The 20870-nt window shown below is 37.7% G+C and overlaps 1 protein-coding gene across 3 annotated transcripts in view; it reads right to left on the minus strand.

Moving 5' to 3' along the window:
• BICC1 (BicC family RNA binding protein 1) overlaps positions 1-20870 on the minus strand; it is a 302947-nt gene that overhangs the window by 12738 nt on the left and 269339 nt on the right. For 2 of the 3 annotated variants that reach the window (XM_061181692.1, XM_061181707.1), the window contains exons 15-18: positions 11625-11790; positions 8926-8965; positions 8397-8551; positions 2340-2496 (exon numbers count right to left, since the gene is read on the minus strand). In XM_061181692.1, coding sequence (XP_061037675.1) covers positions 2340-2496; positions 8397-8551; positions 8926-8965; positions 11625-11790 — 518 coding nt within the window. The remainder of the gene's footprint in view (positions 1-2339; positions 2497-8396; positions 8552-8925; positions 8966-11624; positions 11791-20870) is intronic. The other variant, XM_061181702.1, reaches the window with a different exon arrangement.

Raw genomic sequence — 20870 nt, forward strand, 5'->3', positions numbered from 1 at the left:
CCTAAAATGTGCTAGTGTGGATTAAAAATGTACTCGAGGTGTCAGATACCACACACCATATTTTAAAGACTTAGTACAAAAAAAAAAGAGAATGTAAAATATCTTTACATTGATTACATGTTTAAATGATAATAATTTACATATGTTGAGTTAAGCAAACAGATCAGCAAAAAGTAAAAAAATGTTTTAAAATATTCTTAGTGATAAATATTTATTATGGTACACAACTTTGTTTTACATTTCTTTTCATCTTAACTACTTATAGTGTCTATATTCTCTTTTATACTCCCTAGGCTCTTAAAACATTGGACAAAGGCCAAGGAACAGTGCTTTTTTAATCAATCTTTTTAAATTAATGAATCCCCTATCTTAACCCTAATCCTGAATTTCAATGCAGCTAAGTCGCACAGTCAATTTTAATCATCCAGGGTTCAGTGCAGGGAAAGGGGATAAAGATAGAAGAAGAGAGGCACAAAGCTAATTGATGTTGGAATATAAAATGGAGATCATTTCCACCCCGAGATGTGCACCTGGCACCAGCCTGCCTCTCAGCTCCACTGTCCTGTCAGCGGTGGAGGACCTAGCCCAGGACTAACAGGAAGACTCCAGGCTACTATTGACAGTACGCTTGGGAATGAAAGAGTAGACCATGCTTTCTTATTTAGACTTGGCCGACACCATGACTGGTCTTTTCAAATCTGAGACTCTTGACAACACGGCCCACTTGATTGATGGTAACAACTGGCTGTTACTGTTTACTATGCTCATTGAGACTGCCTTTCTCCAAGTATTCTTCAAACACTCCAGGGTATGTGCTTCAGGATTCCAAATTCATCAAAAAGCCTGAAATAAGGCATTAGGGGAATATCTTGTGATTACTGTGTCAGTTCTTGTCTGTTTACCTATTTATACAGACATGTGGGTGCTGTTACAGACACAACCGCTGGACTCATGCTGCGTCTTAATCATATTTGTTCAAAGCCTATGCTTTAAACGTTTTTTTTTCCTGTTTATGTCATTTAGCTACATCTTGTCAATTTGAAAAATCTTGCTCTTCACCTTTGGTAGCCAAAGGTGGCTGGGCAGACTGTCCTCTGTTGTCTAAGATACTAATTTGATCACATTCCGCTCAACTCCTTTACATCCCTGCCTTTTCCTCCTCATTCTGATGTTCGTGTGTGCATGACATTCGTATATTCATTCCACAAACATTTACCGAGCACCTACTAGGTGTCAGACACTGTTAGACATTTGAGAGGAAATAATAAATTAAGAAAGAAGGCACAGCCTCCTGTTAGTGGGATTGTAAATTGATGAAGACACTATGGGAAACAGTATGCAGATTCCTCAAAAAATTAAAAATAGAATTGCCATATCCAGCAATTTCACTTCTATTTACCCAAAGAAAACAAAAACACTAATTCAAAAGGATATATGCACCCTATGTCCACTGCAGCATTATTTGCAATAGTCAAGATATGAACGCAACCTAAGTGTCCATCAACAGATGAACGGATAAAGAAAAGGTGGTGTGTATATATATATATACAATGGAATATTACTCAGTCATAAAAGAAAATGAAATCTTGCCATGTGTGACAACATGGAGGGATCTAGAGGGTATTTTGGTAAGTCAAATAAGTCAGAAAGAGAAAGGCAAATGCTGTATGATCTCACTCATATGTGGAATCCAAAAAAAAATACAAAACAAAGTGAAAACAGACTCACAGATACAGAGAACAAATGGGTGGTTGCCAGAGGGGAAGTGCAGGTGGGAGTGAGATGAAGGGGATTAAGAGGTACAAACCTCCTTAGTTATAAAATAAATAAGCTGTAGGAGTGTAACACGGCATAAGGAATATGGTCAATAATATTGTAATAACTGTACAGAAACAAACGGTTACTATACTTTTCGTGGCAATCATTTCATAATGCCTGCAAATGTAAAATCACTAGGTAGTACACCTGAAACTAACATAATATTGTACACCAACTATATTTCAATTAAGAAAAAAGAAAGAAGGCACAGCCTAAAAGAATGCTCGGCACATGGGCACTAAATAAGTGTTTACTGAATGAATGTAGTCCCTGACTTGTGGAGCTCAAATTCTACAGGAAGAGACAGTTATGTAAGTAAGTAATTGTACTTCAGTACGACAAATGCTAATCCATTTTTTGGAAAAAAATAGGGAAGGCTTCTCACAAGAGGTGGCCTGTGAGTAATCCAAAACACTTGAAGGCATGGAGTCCAGAGTTTATAACTCGAACATTACCCTAAACCAACTAAACAAATTCCAAGCTGATTACATCTAAAAGTATGACGAAAAGTCAAAGCTCACTTGATTTGTTCTGTTTACGCTTGGGGCTGCCAATAGAAGCTGCAAATTCACTATGACTTGCGGGTCCTATTCCATTTCGGTCTCTCCAGTTATCGGATTCGCTTCCACTTCCCAGGTGTTCACGACTGTTGGACCTCGAGAGGGACATTGATGAACCCTGAAAACAATCAAAGCCAGATAAGGAAATGTTTAATAAGGTAGGTTTCCCGGGGTGGGAGGAGAAAAGAATACACATTAGACCACTTATCATTTATTTCGATTGTTGGCCAATGTGGTTACCCACGAATGCTGATTCTCAAGAAGAGGCTATGGGACCTGTCTATAGTCTTTGTCTTCCAGCTACCAAGGACACTTGGAAATACACACAGTGAAGTGTTTTTCCTTCGTTATGAGGGAGTTGATAATGAGGGTGCCCAGAGGAGTTCTGAGAGGCCCCAGTATAAAGATTCATTCCTATAAGATTTAGAGGATTCCTATTTTGGGGAACAAGGCAAATCCTCCATCTGGTATAGCAGAGATTCTCTGCCTTGTATCACACAGGATGAGTAGGGAAGCGGTGCAGCTACACCCAATGCTTTGACAGGAATCGAGCTCCCAGGCTCACAGAGTGGAAGGGTGGAGAGGAATCTGGCATTTGTCCTGTGTTACTCTCATTCAAATAAGTACATGATCTCTCCAACAAATTACAAGTACCTGGAAATTTTAACTTTATTAATTCCCCCAAATCAAAATAAAAATAGTAATTTAAAAGATCTCACAGTTTGCACTGAACTTGCATTTATTCATTCTTTATTCATTTATTTAATCACTGTATTACAGGTACCATACTTTGTACTGTATCTACAGTATTAAAGTCAAGATTCTCTGATTCTAAAAGTTTTATGTTTACTGGGTAATTCCAAGAGAATCCTTTACTATTCAGGTCACTAAACTCACTTAATTCAATCCCGCAGCAGCATAACCACAGCTGACCGTGCGGGGCTGTAATGCTTCTTTCGTCAGGGCGTTATACCACCACTCTCGAGGCTTTCTACCTACCTCACTGTAGCCATCGTAGGATCTTCCTCCCCTTTTCTACTCCAAATGTCAGATTACCCTGAGACTTGGTCCTCGCATTCCTTATCATCTCGCTCTACACTTTCTCCTTAAGTAATCAGTAATCGCAACCTCTGTCAAGGCTTAACAACAGCCATGACTCAAATTTTTACCTCTGGGTTTGAATTCCCTACTGAAATTTAGCATCACAGAGTTGCCAATCTGACACCTCCATTTTACTGTCTCATAGGTATTTTAAACTTAGAGTGCTTGAAATCGTATTGTTGATGACCATCTCCCCCAGCTACACCCAAACCTACCCCCTCTCCCAGAATTCCTAAATCTCAGTGATGACCATTCACCCAGTTGCTCAAGCCAAGCTTCTAAGAGTCATATTCGTTCCTCCTCCCCTCACTACATCCAATCTATCAGTTAGTTTTATCAATGTCATATCTAAACATACCCCAAATCTACCTACTTTTCTCCATCTCCACGACTGTCACCAATAGCTTCCTTAATGGACATTTTGATTCCATCTTGCCTCCCACCCCAATAATCCATTTTCCATGAAGCAACTAGGTTGTTTTTTTAAATGCAAATTAGAACAAAATCATGCCTCTCCTAAGTATAAAGTCTTACCATGCTTTTCTAGTACTTTACTGTGGGCTGAGATGCTCCACAGCTGAGTCTCTGCCTGTCTCTCCAGCCTTATCTTCAGTGCTCCACCACCCTACCCTATCCACCTTGCTCCATGAACTTACCAGTCTGCTCTGACTTCAAGATGATAATGCCAGCTGTTTCCCTGGCCTAACACTCTTCTCCTAGATCTTCACAAGGCTGGCCCTTTCCTGCCCTCTAGGTCTTACCTTAACCATCATCTGCTCATTAAACCCAGCTAAGACTACCCAGTATAAAGCAGCCTCTGCTTCACATTTATCAGGGAGTTTATTACTTAATGCCTTCTTGTTAACTTGTTACATATTTCTCTCTACCCACCAAAAAGAAAGCTCTGTCCATGAAGGGAAGAATCTATATTCAAGCATTGTATCTCTACTGTCTAGAATTGTGTCTGAAACACAGAACGTCCTTAATAATAAATATTTGCAGAATACTGGATCTCACAGATACCTTTTCCTACATCTGTGGGATCCCCTTTGCTGAACAGTGGGAAGGGGCATAGGGAAAGGAAGGCTCCTAAGACCAAAAAAAATGCTCTTTTTCAATTAAAACCCACCTTTAACATTATACTTCAACCAGATAAATCCCATGCAGCAAGGGAAATAAGAACATGCTCAAAACTGGTAATTACCAGAAGCATTAATGAGATTATTATGTAGTATTTCTATATATTTTAAAACTTCCATATCTAAACTCATTTTGAGTATAAAAAAACCACTCATCTGAGATCTAAGCTGATTTAATTCACACAGCTATATCAGACCTGGCTAAACGATGTTTTCTAAAAACATTAAGTAAAACATAGTCTTGTGATATTTACTACTTCGTTATCTACTAACTAGAGTATCACGAAGGGCAGCTCACCTCCACTCTTAGATCTGTGAGACGTAAAATAACCAGACAACCTCATTACTCTTAGTGCTGGGGAAATTAAAAACCATTTTTTGATTCCCAATGCAGGTTTTATTTGCTCCAGAGAATATGTAACCATTCCTAATGCCTTTAAGAGATGACTAGCAAAAAGAAAAGGAAAATCCCAAACCTTTTGTAGTTCTGTTGATGTGACAAAAATATTGCAGGTCAAGTAGCCTTTTGTTTGACCTTTGCTGTCCCAGTATATCATCAAGTGGATAGGGTCATACTTTTGAGTCTTGAAGAAAACAAAAATAAGCCTCAAGCTACCTACTTCTTCTCTAAAGGAGCTCTTTGGAAAAGGCTAATTTCTCAAAAATGCCTTAAAACTGGAAACAACTGCTCAAATCTGGTTTCTCAGAAATCTGAACAAGATGTTCAAAGCCTCGGTTGCTTCCCTTAAGCAAGCTTCCCAGAGCAGGAAACTCATGTGCCTTGATCCCCGACACACCGAACAGCCCACACCCATCAGGACCTACTGGCTAAGTGTGCTTCTCTAGAGCAGCATTCTACTTGTCTATTTGGTTTTGTTTTTCTTTGGAAAAGATTAAGGAAAAAGAGTGTTTCTAGCTACGCTCCAATTTTAAAATAGTGCTACAAGCAGAGATGTGGTCAATCTTTTAATAAAAATTGTTTAAGTTCTCTTCACTTTTCCCCAGGTCCTTCTCAACCCAACCCTGTCCCTGTGTTCTAACCCAAAGAAACAATCTTCACTAATTGCCCAGTTTTTAATCCCTCTGAGCTATAACAGAATAAAGAGAAGGGCGGGCACCTGCAGATAGCAGCTGCTTCAGAATATCAGATCATGCTACGTAAGGGCCCTTTCACCTCCTTTCAATGGCTTTCGGATGCATGAAGAAAAGTTCAAGTCCTACACACCTGGGAGAATCTAGAACCATTCCCTAAGAAAGCTTGGTTATATTTCTTCATCAGCAGTGTTTAAAGGGGCCGTGAATAAAAGCAGATTACATGGTGAATGCCCTTGCACTGATCTCGCTGGTTACATCCTCTCCCCTACCTTTCAATGTGAATGAGCTGTTAGACATTAGCCAGGAAGGTAGAACAGCCTAGCCCAAGAGAGCCAAAGCAAGAAAAGCCACAGGAGGGGATTCAGCCACTGAGTCAGGACCCTGCACGTTCCCGCCCACAGAAAGTGGTCTACTTGTCCTTGGACAAGTGCCAGAGCAGAAGAGTCTTCCAGCTTCTGACATGATTTCTGTGCCATCCCCCTTATGTTACGTCCCTGTAGAGCAATGTTTCCAGAAGGGAGGCTGCATCAGAGACAGACTACACTTGTGCTGAAAATGTGGATTACTGGTTCCTGCTGGCTCCCTCCCTGATGAGTGAGATCCTGGGGGAAGAATTTGCATTTTTAAGCGCTCCAAATGATTCTTATGTCTTTTAAGGTGCAGTAACATGGCTCTAGAGCATTTATATATCGCCTTGCTATGTACCCTCTTGAGTTAAACCATTAGGAAGAGGAGTATAAAGAAATTCTGTAAAATGAATTCAAGTCCTCTCTCTGACAACTACTACCATGACCTCAAGTAAGACACTTAACTGATCTGGGCCCCTTTCCCTCACTGGGAGTTTATAGGTATCAAATAAGCTTGTGGATGAAAATATAAAGTATAAAGTACTGTATAAACCCACAAAGAAATAAATGAGTGTGATCTGATAATTATTACTAGCACATTATGTGTTCATATAACACTCTAAGGTATTCCTTTGGATATAAAACGCATATCTAGTTTGAATGTGCAGAAATACTTCCAGCAATAAGCATTCATATATGTATATGAATCACATCTTTCATCAGGCTCTTGCGTTTCTTCAGGGTAAAGTTCTTCGGTGGAAATAACAGTAGCTGCTAAATATTGCTGAGAACTTCCTGCACACCACGCTGAGCACTGGATGCCCTCTCCCACATCATCCTGAAACAACTGCAATGAGAAAATGGGCTCAGAGGCGTGAAGTCACTCATCAAAGCTGTACATGTGTCGGTGGTAGCTGTCAGGCCCCATAGCCCCTGCACTTGACAACTACGTTATTAGAATGATCATCATTTCAACCTGTCACACTATTGGTCTTTGAGAAGAGAACTGAATTAGCATTTCTAAAGTGAAACATTTCATCTCTGAAACTACAGAAACACAATCAACCACCTAACACTCCACTCCGCCAAAGGTGAGGGTGAGCAGGATGGAAGACTGCAGGTATTCAATACATCAGTGGAAGCCTAAGAATTAGCAGAGCAGTTTTAAGGTCTCCGCCAGTGAAAGGAGATGTTTATTTTCTCTCAAAGCTACAATGGCAGAAAGAGGGATGTGCCTCCAGGAGCCTCAGATTTTTCACAATGGTTCCTACATTCTAGCTGCTGACGGTAACTTCAATCTTTAAATACAGCCGCTAGGTTGCTACTTTAAGTCTGACAATGAAATTCACAGGAGACTGTTCTTTTCAGTATTTCAATAGTATTTTCTTTTTCACTTACTCAAAGAGACAAAGGAAAAAATGTCATGTTTGCTTCTGCCTTTCATCAACATTCTAATTTATTACAAAGAAAATGGGTGGAGAAAAGAAGGTCAATCTACAAATGCTAGTTATTAGACTAACAATTATGAAACCCTTAACCACTATTTGTTTTTCAGCCTACAGTGTTCTGGTTGAACACTGTGATTCTTGGATTAATCATTTTCATCCACGTTTGGGTTTGCACAGCCTCACCAGTAGTGTGTGTGCATGTGCTCTAACTCCACCCCACTCGCAAAAGGCTTACAGCCAAAATCTGACACTCTCCAACTGAAAAGCCCTTGCCGAGTGAGTCGTATAGTATAGCCTAGCTGAGAAGCAAGGAACTCTGGATCTCTTCTCCATGTGGTGAGGATACCAGCTTCCCGGTCTCACCCTGAGCACTACAGCCAACATCTGGGAAGCATAACATTTTGGGGCTCTCGTTTGTGCATTACTTCCTGCTGTGTTCCTGGCACATCTGAACACACTGAATTTTTAACTCATATCTGAGAACTTGTTTTTGTTGAATACTTGCCTTTTCCTCCTATGGTGGGCTTGCGACTGATACCCTTGGATAAAGGGATTCTTTATACATTTTTTATGGAATGTTACATCTGTCCTTTGCTCAATCTCAGCCCTGCTCTATCACTTATGACACTCTCCCCCTAACAAAAACAAGTTTATCCAAATTTACACCTCCTTCACAGCTGATCAACACTGTGAGAGAAGACGCATAAAAGATCATAATATATTGGATTGTATCAATTTCATAGCAATACGTTTACAGGAATAGAAATTAAAACAAATCACCATTAATAGATTGTCCTTCTATAAATAGAGAACGGGAGAGGAGAGAAGATTGTTCTCTTCTGCTGAGAGAACAGACAGGAAGAATAGGTAGGGCATGACTCTACAAACCTCAAAAGTGGTTGTCATTGTGGGCTTATAGGACACATGGTTGGCCCTCCTGAGCTCCTTGATGGTTTCGGCGGGCATGGATTTAGAAAACCCGAGGCCACTCCAGGTATCTGTGGGTGTTCTGACCTCCGTCACCACTGGTTTCTTTAACATAGCTTTGGAAAACAGAACGTAAAACAAATGCTTGGTATTTTTAATGAATTTCTTAAATAAAATATTGATGAGTATCATTTCTTTGACATATGTAAAGAAATTATCACTGAATGTTATTTCTTAACACAAAATACCTTAAAATATCCTCATAAAACATTTTATACAAAGTAACGGTAAACTTTAAAATGATACATTATTTCTTAATTGATCTAATGCTAATCTATTCAACCTCAACAAAGTTTGTGCAACTTGAACCTAAACATTCTGGGATTCCTTTTATGAAGGTCCAATTTCTCAGTTCAACATCAACACTGAAAAAATTTTATGTGTTTACTGAAATAAAAATCCAAGTATAGATCATTAACGTATCACATACCTTTGGTTGCTAATAGCTTTTTTTGTTCATAGTCAAATGCCTGAAGAAAAAAAAAAAACAGAGAGAAAATATCTTTATTGTCAGTCTGTCCAAATGTTATGCCAATACTTCATGAAAAGATTTTGACTACAGCCCATGAATCTGCCTGGGACAAACACTAAGCTCTGCACCATCATGTGACAGTAATCCATGCAAGTCTGATAAACATGTTTTCAAAACTAATTCATCATAATAATAAAGTACTACTTCCAACTTTAAGTCATGACAGTGACAAAAGTTAGAAATTTTCCTTCAAAAAGAAAAAAATTCCTATTTACTATGAAATATTTAACACACCAGGACCAATATATGCTAACGTATAGTGAATAACCTAATAAGTTATGCTAAGTTTCAAAATAATGCATTATCAGAATGCTTAAGCAGTACATTAAAATTAAACCTAAATAAAAATATAAACCTAAATTTAAAAAATAAAACTTAGTTATCTTTTATTGCACAGGACTAGGATGGCACCATTTATTCTTCCCATTCACATTGAATAAGTGACTATGACACAGTCAGGTCTACATAGGGACCAAGGTAGGTCATTTTGAAGAAAGAAGTCCAGATATAGCTACATCTCAAATGCTAACCCAGGGTTCTCAACTCGCCAATTCAGGAACTAGCTTAGACTTGATTTAAGAGTGTCTCTTGTAATAAACTATAATGGAAAAGAATTTTTTAAAAAGTATATAGATATATACATATATGTATAACCAAAATCACTTTGCTGTACAACTGAAACTAACACAATATTGTAAATCAACTATACTTCAATAAGTTAAAAAAGAAAAAAAAGAATGTCTCAAAGGCCTATCAGATGGGTCAAGAACCCACTGGCAAGAGCTCTTTGGACCTTCCTCCCAGGAGGACTATACCATCATATGTAGGGTGTCCATATAATTTACGGTCTGAAACAGGATACTTCTGAAAGTGAAATGTACTACAAACGATTAGGCCAAAATAATAAAAGTAAACAGGCTGACCTAGACCAACCAGAAGGAACATGGCAGTAAATTGGGAGAGTCAGATTTTTAGATAACACCGTTTGATAATGTTTTCGAAATCCTAGGTCTAAAATTATTCTGGGAGTTAAAATCAACTTGTAATGACTAATGTCTAAGGGCAAGATGTGGGGAGATGCTAAAGTTACTTGCTCAGTAAATATTTATTGAGTGCCTTCTGGCTAAAGGGACTGTGCTGCACTTTGTGGAAGAATATTACAATGAATCAAAAATAATCTATAGCCTCAAATCATATAGAGGCTTAGCAGGGATGAGTAAGAGAAATAACCCCAAAATAAATTAGAAAGTGAGATAAGTGTGAAGAGAGAGCTGGAGATAGAGAAGTCCAAGAATGATCAGGAGGCAGAGATCATCTTCAGCTAAAGCAATCAGGGAAGTCTTCAAACTATTATCATTGATTTCTTGGTGATTTTAAGAGTCACTTCTTCACTAATGGCATAAATACATCTATTTAAATTGAAACTCTATCACCAAGAACATTTACATCCATCCTGAAAGAAAGGAACATGAAAATGGTTCACTATAGGTATATACCTGATGGAAAAGATAAGAATCACAAGATAGATGAAAACTATAAAGGGATCATAAAGGAATTTGACACTTCTTAGATGAGAGAACTTTAATTTATAATAACTGAAAATAAATCCGCCAGAGAAAATGTAATAAACGTCTTTTTTTTTAACTTTGCACTTTATAAAGGCTATGGCTTTTGTAAAAAACATTCATCTAAAAACTCTTGAAAATGTTCAAATGCAAAGGATTAGAAAAACAGACAAGCAGGATTGTACTGTAGTTTTCACTGGAATTACAGAAGTATAATTTAGTCCCATGAATTAATTTCTTTGACATATCTATGACAACTTCTTTATTTCTAGGGTTTTGTGAAGTTTTTCCCTTTTTTGGAAGTGGGGGGATGGGGATGATAAATCTCTTTCTACAAAGTAGGTAAGTCTACCCAGTAATTCAGATACTGAAATCAAATGTTTATAGGCATCTCTAAAAGCACAAAATCCTTATCTTTCATATTGTGATCTATATGAAAATCAGATTTCTGAATTTCATGATCAATAGTCTATTTTGAGTAATTAGCCTAAAACTTTGAAAATGATACAGAGAAAATCCCTGCTGAGGAAATTGTTCAAAATAATCATAAAAATCTGTGAACCAACATAACCATCAATAATATTTAGCATCTCCTTTCAAAACACTAAAGCTTCACATTAGTTATTTTTATAACTGTCTAAGGAACACCAAATTTATCTTCTCCATTTCACAGATAGAAGAATATTATATCTATTTATCCAAGACTATGTCATGAGATAGTAAATGCTTAGAAATAACAGCTCTCATATTTATCTAAATTTTTTTAAACAGATGAAAAATGTCATTTGCATAAGACACAGTGACATAGACCATATTATATCATTTTTAATATTATATTTTAAAGAATTCTTCTCAAGCTAAATCCTGCATTTCATTTTTAATGTTTATAGCAAAACCAATTCCTCACTACTGCATATATATTTAAATTTAATTTCTGCTCTACTGCTAAAAGCTCACTGAATTCCCCATTCCCCAACCTAGGCAGCCTACATTTGGATGACTTGTCCATTTTTTTTTTTTTTTTGTCGTTACCTGCATGTTGACATATGATGGCCGTGGGGCAAGGCGGGCCCTTTCACTGTTCTGCTGGGCAGCTGCAGCCCTCTCTGCAGCACGCTCACTCCCTGGAGCCTTCTTGTCAGCCACCGGGCTTTCTGCAGTACTCAGCTCAGGATCGGAGAGCAACCTGTCAGTGCTGCTGTGAAAGACAGTTTGGGATTGAACACGCCACCATTACATACAAATGTAGCACACATTTCCTAGGTGCCACATTGACTATGTAGGTTTACCACCGTCAACCATTTACATGTATTATCTCATTTAATCCTCACGGTACTGCTATGAGGAAGGCAGTCTTATTATCCCTATTTTTCAGATGAGGGGAGTACCTTGTCCAAGGTCACACCTCTGGTAAATGGTAGAGCTGGGATTTGAACCCAGACTTTCTGATTCTAGAGATGGTGCCGAAACTATTTCATGATCTATATTCACACACATTGAATATAGCATGTATGATATACACTGTATGCAGTACATATGAAATAGACATACAGACAAGATTTCTAATTTACATACATCAAGGAGATATCCCTGACCCATGTTTACACAGTCTAAACAAACTGACTCAATCTGAAGGCGTGCAGATGATCCAATTCATTTGTGTGCAATATACATGATATTGCTAACAAATCTGCTATGATAAAGGCAGCAGGTAAATATTCTTTAACATCTGTTCAGGGTGCAGGGAAAGAACACGAAAGTGCTTCTTAAAATGGGGGGCAATTATCTGAATTATAAGAATTTATAATGCCCTATACATGCACCTCAAGTTCACATCCAACTGCATGTTAGGCTCAAGTAAAACAGAAATAACAAACAGTATTAGTCAAAGAGCTGATTTGCTCACACATTCTTCTTTTTATCATTCACTCTTCAGTTGTGCCAGGGGAATTCAGAGGAATTTAGAAAGGACTATTAGAATACAAAAGGAGAGGCAAAGAACTTTGTTTGACAAAAGTTCAGAGAGGCTTCACACAGGCATGTGACCCGGAATTTAAAGGGCATCTGCAGGTTCGCCATTGTGTAACAGCAACTCAGAGGGAACAGCATAAGCAAAGGAAAGGAAGTGTGCAGTCACTGGTGGTTTTAAAGCCAGAGTGTGACAAAAATTACTGGAACAAAATAAAGGATTGATAGAGCTGATAAGAGACTGGAGGCAGGGAGACCATTCTGGAGGTTGCAGCTTAATTCAGATGAGAGATAATCAGTTCACACTTACACATTCAATGAACACATTTAATGATGAAAAGTACAGGTATATACTTCAAATGCATCAACACAGAGGGAAAACAAAATCATTTCTCTAACCTATAATAAATAATGTTAATTTGGCGTATTAGTAGCATGTTAAGAAAAACACAAGTAAAGTAGATTTGGACAAAATGGGAACAATGGTAGTTAATCAAAGAGTTTATAAAAAGTAAAACAGATTTTGCTTTTTATAAAAGCAAAACAGATTTTGCTGAGAAAAAGAGGATATAAGAATATATATTAACACAACACTGGAAATCAACTATACTTCAATAAAAATAATTTTTTAGTTAAAAATATATATATATGTTATATTTGCCTAAACACACTCTATTCTGTAACGATATAAAAGACAGTAGAGGAAATTGGGTGGATGAAGTGGATGGGAACAAAACCTTTCGATGTAGAAGCATTCCACTGTTTTGCATTTTTAAAATGTGAATAGACTGCCTATTTGAAAAAAATAAAATAAATGGAAGAAGTAAGGATAACACATTTGTTATCCCTAATGGTGCTATGGTAAGGGAGAATTATATTTAATATAACATATGCATTTATACTCACTGTGATTTGTAATAAGTAAAATCATGATACTGCCAAGTATTTATTACCAAAGTGAACAATTCACTACCTTGGAACAAGGGAGCCATAGTTTAAGTTGGAAATTCAAAGCCAAATGAAGGAGAATTCACACTAAGAAAATTTCTTACAGCAAAAATTGGAGAGTTAAAATTGCCCTGCTGATTACTGAAGAGCAGAGAGAATGCTAAAGTTTCAGAGCAAAAGAGATGGTTTAGAGAATCCAGAAATAAACCCAACCAGCTAAAGGAAGGGGAGAGATGACAGAAGATTTAAGGGTACTAAAAAGGAGACAACAGGCCTAAAATGGAGTCACTTGTCCTAAACCCCACATCAACAAACCAAGACTTGATACCTAACCTAACTGCAGTTTCAGCCTCTCCTAGGAATGTAATCTTAACCAGTCCTGTCTGGAATTTCCTGGCCAACACTAGTGAGGTAATCCACCAGACAGACCACTGCCTTCTCCCAAAGGAAGGTGACCTTGCCTGAAATAATCCTTTTTCTTTATGACTTCCTTGTCCCTCCTTTTTTCTCCTTTTAAAATGTTTTCTTTTCTGCAGCATTTTGGAGCTCCTTTCTATTTGCTAGATGGGATTCTGCCGATTCATGAATTGTTGAATAAAGTAAATTTGATCTTTAAACTTACTCAGTTGAATTTTTTTTTTAACAGATTTGATAGCAGTAATAGGACTGAAGGAGACTTCCAATAACTTTGGGAATGAGAAACACAGGTGTGGCACCTGCAAACCCTTTTGAGTTCTCTGTCTCTCTCACTGCTTCTGAGGACTGTAGTAACTTCCTCTCAGTTCTGAGCTCTGCTCTCTTTGCACTGAGCTCCCAATCTAATTGGCTTTCCAATACAGGGCAGGTCAGCTGGATCCGGCAGATGATTCTGCCGGGAACTCAAGCCCCTAGCCTTTATTTCAGACCACAATAGTCAATTAATTGGTGGAAACCCCCAGGCCTTGATTCTGTCCCAAGATCCATGTGGGAACTATTAGTTCTCCATGTATGTGGAGCCCCTAGTCCTCAGTCTCCATTTGCTGAGGTCTGCTGGTTCAATTCTTTCCCCAGGCCAAGGTCCCATGGCAGGAATTGTTGGTGGTATACACGAGAAGGTGCATGTGTGTGTTTATCTTGTTTTCTGTAGATAAAAGCTACCACTAATAGGAATCTCAGAAGCCAAAAAGCCACAAAAATTCGTGGGCATGGGTGAAGCACTTAAAAGCTGATAAAGTACCCTCCACCTAACTCAAGGACTCCCGTGTTCAAATAAGCTGGTCATGGAACAGGTTACCTTGACACTAGGTCATCCACCAACCTCAAGAAGATTTCCGTGCAACAAGGTTCACTGTAAAACACCACACAATCCCCAAGCCCAGAGCACATCCTTCTTAGATATTGATCTGGCTCCCCAAAACCCAAAAAGGCTTAGCTGAAAGAAATGGGATCCTTAAAATTCAAAGAGTTAAGCACGCTACCTTCTGGTACACTTGCTTATTTTACATCTAAGAACTATGGTCCTGGAAGCTATAAATATCTATAAAAATGGCAAAGTGTTACTGAAGATGACCTACAATTAGAATGGCCATTATGAGGTATGTTCCAATTATATAAGATCATTTAAGAAGTGCACCGAAAAGCAAGGGCTCCCCACTCACCCCCCCCAAAAAAATGGGATACCTATTTTAATTAGCATGCAGAAGACTCCAAAAGGCTTCAAAATTCCAAAATAGCTTCAATGAAAGATTCATTGCAAAAAGGCTAATGAAAAATTAAAGACACAAGAGGTACCTAAAACAAGAGACAATAAGACTGACATAACTACTACTGCTCCCCTCTATCCTCTTTTTTTTTTTTTTTTTTTTGGCCATGCTGCACATATGGGATTTTAGTTCCCCAACCAGGGATCAAACCCTGGGCCCTCAGCAGTGAGAGCACAGAGTCCTAACCACCAGGGAACTCCCTATCCTCTTTTATATGAGTACTCACTCCAGTAATCCTGTCTAAATTGCCTTTCCACTCTGAAGAGACTAGAAGGTCACAAACAAATGTCTGACATGTTAGTGGTCATGCAGTGAAACCATTGGGACCCTGTGGGGCTCCTGGGCATGGAAGCCTTTCTGTGTCCCCTGTTTCTTGTTTGTAGGGAATAGACTCCAGCGTCTGTGACCTTCCCTGAGTTCCAAAGGGCAGATTCGAACAGTTGCTAATCAGGGAAGGGAGGGGATGCAGAGACAAGGGAGGAGCAGTCAAGAAGCAATAGTGCAGCCTTGGGGCAGGGTCCTGGTTCCCCCTCAAGGGATACACATAACAACATCTTTGAGCTCTTCTACGGAACTAAAGACCCCAACAACTGGAAGACGAACTACCTGATGAAGCAATCCTCATTCCAGAGAGCAGCTCACGGTTTGACAGCCTTGAGAACCAGAGAAGCTCATCAGGAGACCACCTGAGGCCAGATTAAAGGAGTGCAGGCCCTGCACACACCCTGATCCTTATCAGCAACCCCACCCTTGAACCACTGCTATAAAAGTCCTCACCAAATCCTCCCAGGTTAGGACACACAGTTTTTCAGGGCACAAGCCCGCTGTGGCCCCCTTTGCCTGGCAAAGCAATAAAGCTGTTCTCTTCTACTTCACCCCAAACTCTGTCTCCAAGATTCGCTTCAGCACTGGTGCACAGAGGCTGAGTTTTCAGCATCAATAGACACTCTCATATCTACCCTCAAAGGAGGGCCCCTGAATGAGCCCCTCTCAGAATCGATGAGATTCGGAGGGATTTTCTTATAAACTGCTATATTATTCCCTTAAACAGCTAAAGGAAACTAAATTAAAATTCATGAAAAACCTTGCCAAATTCTGGTAGATACTAGAGCTACACCCTCTATTTTAAACCTCACTTGGAGCCTGTAGGTGGGATCCTGGGAAAACTGGCAGAAGCCCACGAAGGGAGAAAATTCTTACCGGAGTCAGCTCTCCTGGGTCTCTGTCTGTAGTACCCAATAAAGAGAGGAAAATAAAATATTTTTTGCACCCTCTTCCGGAATACCTCTTAAGTCTAAGGGGTTGTTCAATACTGCCAGAAATATTTACTGCTTGTCCACACTGAAAACTGACAAGATAGTTAAAAGATTTTTCTTTTAAGTAGCTCTGCAGTCAACAGTTGGTCAAAAATTGGAAGCTGATATTCAGAGGCTGATGGGAGTTTTTTTTAAGTCTCCTCCCTTAAACTAAAATTAAACTATGCACTCAGTGGGGAAGAAAAACCCTCTAAAGCCTCTGTGAAAGGATTTACTAAAACATTCCAAAGGCAAACAGCTCTAAATCCAGAACACAGAAATCTTGTGATTGCCACCTTAGTTAGAAATCTCCCTGATATTTAAAAAAAAAAAAAAAAAGCAAATTAAGGATAATGTAGTTGGATGGGTGGCTCAAACTATAATGTCATTTAGGCTGCAACCCAATTCTTTGAGGAATTGAGAGCAACTGCCTTTATCTTACAAATCTTTGCAAAACTAGAAACTAGCTGTAGAGGCAGTTCAAGGTCCACCTATTCCTTTTACCAATCCTAAAACCTCCCCTATTCAGAAGGCTTGTAAGTATTGTAGAAATTCTGGCCTTATAGGAAGAAACCAAAGTCCTTGGAGGAACTTGCATTCTTTCCCTGTACCTTTGAGATGTAAATGTTCTACAAACTTCAGGGAGGTAATTCTTATCAGAAGATGAACAAAAGGGAAAAGGTCATTTGAAACTTAGGTGGACAAAAAACTTTTTAAGTGTCTTCCCCACAAATACAGTAAAAAGCTTCAGCCATCTGAGCAGGTAAACTTAACTTATTCCATCTACCAGAAAACAACTTAAATCCAACTTTTTTTTTTATAACTAGTGAAATTTTGTATTATTGCACCTGATTCACAGCAGTAATTTAAAAATGGAACCCAAAAGGTCTCTGTTTATGACTGTCAATTTATGTGTGTCTATGTATGTGTTGCAGATGTATTGAATTTTCCGGATGGTATTGCCAAAATTAATTTGTAAAAGAGCTCTATTTAAGTGGCTTTAAAAGATTAAGTGCTTATATAAATTAAGTAAATTGAATCCAGTAGTCCCCCTTTATCTGTGGTTTCACTTTCCATGGTTTCAGTTACCCACAGTCAACCTCAGTCTGAAAATATTAAATGAAAAATGCCAGAAATAAATAAGTCATAAGTTTTAAATTGTTTGCTGTTCTGAGTAGTGTGATGAAATTTCTTGCCACCCCACTCCACCCCACCGTGGAATTCCCCAACCATCAACATCATCATAGCTCAACGATCCAGGATCAGATCCTCCTTCTGATATATCATCAGAAGGTCAATAGTAGCCTACCACTAACTACATCACAATGCCTACATCACTCAACTCACTTCAGTTCATCACATAGGCATTTTAATCATCTCACATCATCACAAGAAGAGGAAGGGTGAGTACAGTACAATAAGATATTTAGAGAGAGAGAGAAAGTGAGAGAGAGATACCACATTCACATAACTTTTATTATAATATATTGTTATAATTGTTCATTAGTTATTGTTGTTAATCTCTAATTACATTTTATCATAGGTATATATGTATAGGAAAAACCATAGTATACATAGGAATTCAGGACTATCCATGGTTTCAGGCATCCACTGCGAGTCTTGGAACATATCCCCCACAGAAAAAAGGGGATTACTACAGATGTAAATGGGATAAAAGTTTTTCAGTAAACTTTTAAAATAGTTTCTCTAAAATCTTTTTGGTAACCTAAAACCTTAAAGTTTTGCTAAGTTAAAGTAAATGATGGATAGTCATTGAATATCCAGATCATTTCCAAATAAGATAAAATACTAAAACATTAATTACTGAATGCAGGTTTACCACTTTTGGCCTTTTTATTTTTTTACAGAGAAACTAAAGATATTTGGATACATTAATAAATGTGTTTTGTGCCACACTGAGAAATTTACTATGGAAAAGCATATGTTTCTAGACATTATAAAAAATATTAATTTGTCAAGCCACACAATTGTTTACTTCTTTTCACTAAAAAGGTTGTTTAGGGTTAAAAATTAAATATATATTATACAAATATGTTTATAATATATATATGTGTATATATATATATGTATATATATATAATTAAAGTTACTAGAAATAATAAGGAAACATTTCCATATGCAAGGAAAGTAGGATGTGTGTTTTCAGTAAAAGAAGGTATGAGGAATGGAGAGGAATTTTTGTTGATGAAAAAGAAACTAACTTTGTCCTGAAGTGAGACTGGTTACTTCAGAATGGGAAAGAAGAAAACATAAGACCAAACTGTAGAAGGTTTGTGGGAAAGGAATCTTGGGAAAGGAATTTTATGTGTGGTCAAGCAGGCTAAAATTAGAATGAATTTATTTAAGTGGAAAAAAAATGAGTTTTAATATCAAAAGTACATCAGTGCAAAATCAGAATTGATTTTCTCTCTGTTAAAAGAACAAGTGATTTTGAATTACTGGTCTGCTCTTAATAAGAGATTGTAAAAGGTTGTTCTTTACCTTTAAGTAATCTGCCTAGAAAGCAAGTATTTTGTGCTTTACCAAAATAATTTCCTGTAACAACCATTTAACTTTCTATATTTGCCTGTGTAGTCTTCAATTGTCACTTTGGTTAAATGGATAACTAAATGTTGTTTCACAGTGACCTATGATCCTATCTGACCAAGTGTTTTTAAACCTTTTGATATTTTTGACAAACTTCCCCCAAATCAAATCCCAAATGAAATCTTTCTGACCTCAAACTAACTTTGAGATTTTCCAGAGGGGTCCTGGGACACATCTCAAAAGATTTGTTCCCTCTCCTTATAAAAGGAGAGATCTTAAACTAATTAGGCTTCTTTGATGTGTTAAATTACATGGCAAGTATTGTCAAAAGTAATACTAAGCCCTCTCTATTTTGTATTTGTATAGGTATATAAGTGTTCCAGAGCTGTGTGAAATTCCTAGAGATGTGATATGTCCAGGTATAATATTATCAGTCATAATTAATATTAACGTAAACTGGTGTATATCACAGAAATAACTACATTTCTTTATCAAATGAAATCTCATCAGATCTTGAACAATGGGCATTTTTAAGTCTTTGTCATTTACAGAGACTTATTGTCTTACATGCTTCTGCAAAAGTGTTCTTACAGAAGTGCTTCATCTTCAAGGAGATTCATGGAAAGGATTTTAACAAGTGCATGTTTCTGATAACATAAAGGTCATAAAACTGAACTGGATTCAAGCAGAACAAATATCAATTATTGTACATGGGACTAAATGAACTGAGGAGGAGGATGATTATAATTTTTTAATGATTTTTTTTGTTTGAAAAATTGCTAGTTCCTTAATGTTTTGTTTTTCCAGATTTAAGGAAACCTTTTTTCCTAAGTTATCGATGACTTACAGCAACTTTGTAAAGTATACCTTTGTAAACAAAGACGAAACATTTACTTTTCTCCCTACCTGATCCTTCCAGAATTTGGAAACTCTTCTGTATTCTTTGCACAGCAATACAGTTAGTTATTTGCAAAGGTCAATAAGAATCTGTTCTCCTTGTAACAGAACACATTGGAAATATTGGCTATATTACCAAAGCTCTGACTGAAATGTCATATTTGAGAGAGATGTACACAGACTCAGATATGATCTGACAGCTTTAAGGAACTAAGGTTAACTTAATAAAGCCAATAAAGGCCCTTGAAAAAAACTGGCCTGGTACTCTGCTTACAGGGTTCCTGGCAGCCTTACCCACTGAGTAAGGAAGGTCATTTCCTGGCAGGCCCAGGAACCTCAGGTTATTTTTGGTACCTTATGAAGAGAGGAATTCACCCAAACTATAGGTATTGCAGGTAAAATCTGATGGCGAGTCCTTGGCTTGGCTTTCTGGCCTCAGAGGCTTTTAAGAGTTCAATCTGAGATTCCTTATGAAAAGTTCCTGCAAAGCAGTTTTAAAAAGAACTCATACAATACAATCACTATTCTTGCTGCACTTATGTAAATAATCAGGCCAATTTTAAAGCAAATAAATTAGTTTAACTGCAATTATCTTTTGTTTTAAAAAAATGGAAGTAACTGTAGAGAGAAAAATGTTTGTACTTTTGTAGATATTAGATTCTAGTGCTATTAATTTTCTTTGAGGTTTTGTTATATTCCTGCAAACTGGACTGGATCCTGAATTCTTCTAGTTCCCTTCAAATAACTAGCCACAATTCTCCAAACTTATGTTTCCAATTTTCTCCCACCATTCTGATTTGGAATCACTAAGAACAAAGATGGTCCTTGAGTCTCCTTGGAAGGGACTATATCAGATCCTCTTCACTACTTAGATGGCAGCC

This window comes from Eubalaena glacialis, chromosome 1 (genome assembly GCF_028564815.1).
Source record: "Eubalaena glacialis isolate mEubGla1 chromosome 1, mEubGla1.1.hap2.+ XY, whole genome shotgun sequence".
Lineage (NCBI taxonomy): Eukaryota > Metazoa > Chordata > Mammalia > Artiodactyla > Balaenidae > Eubalaena > Eubalaena glacialis.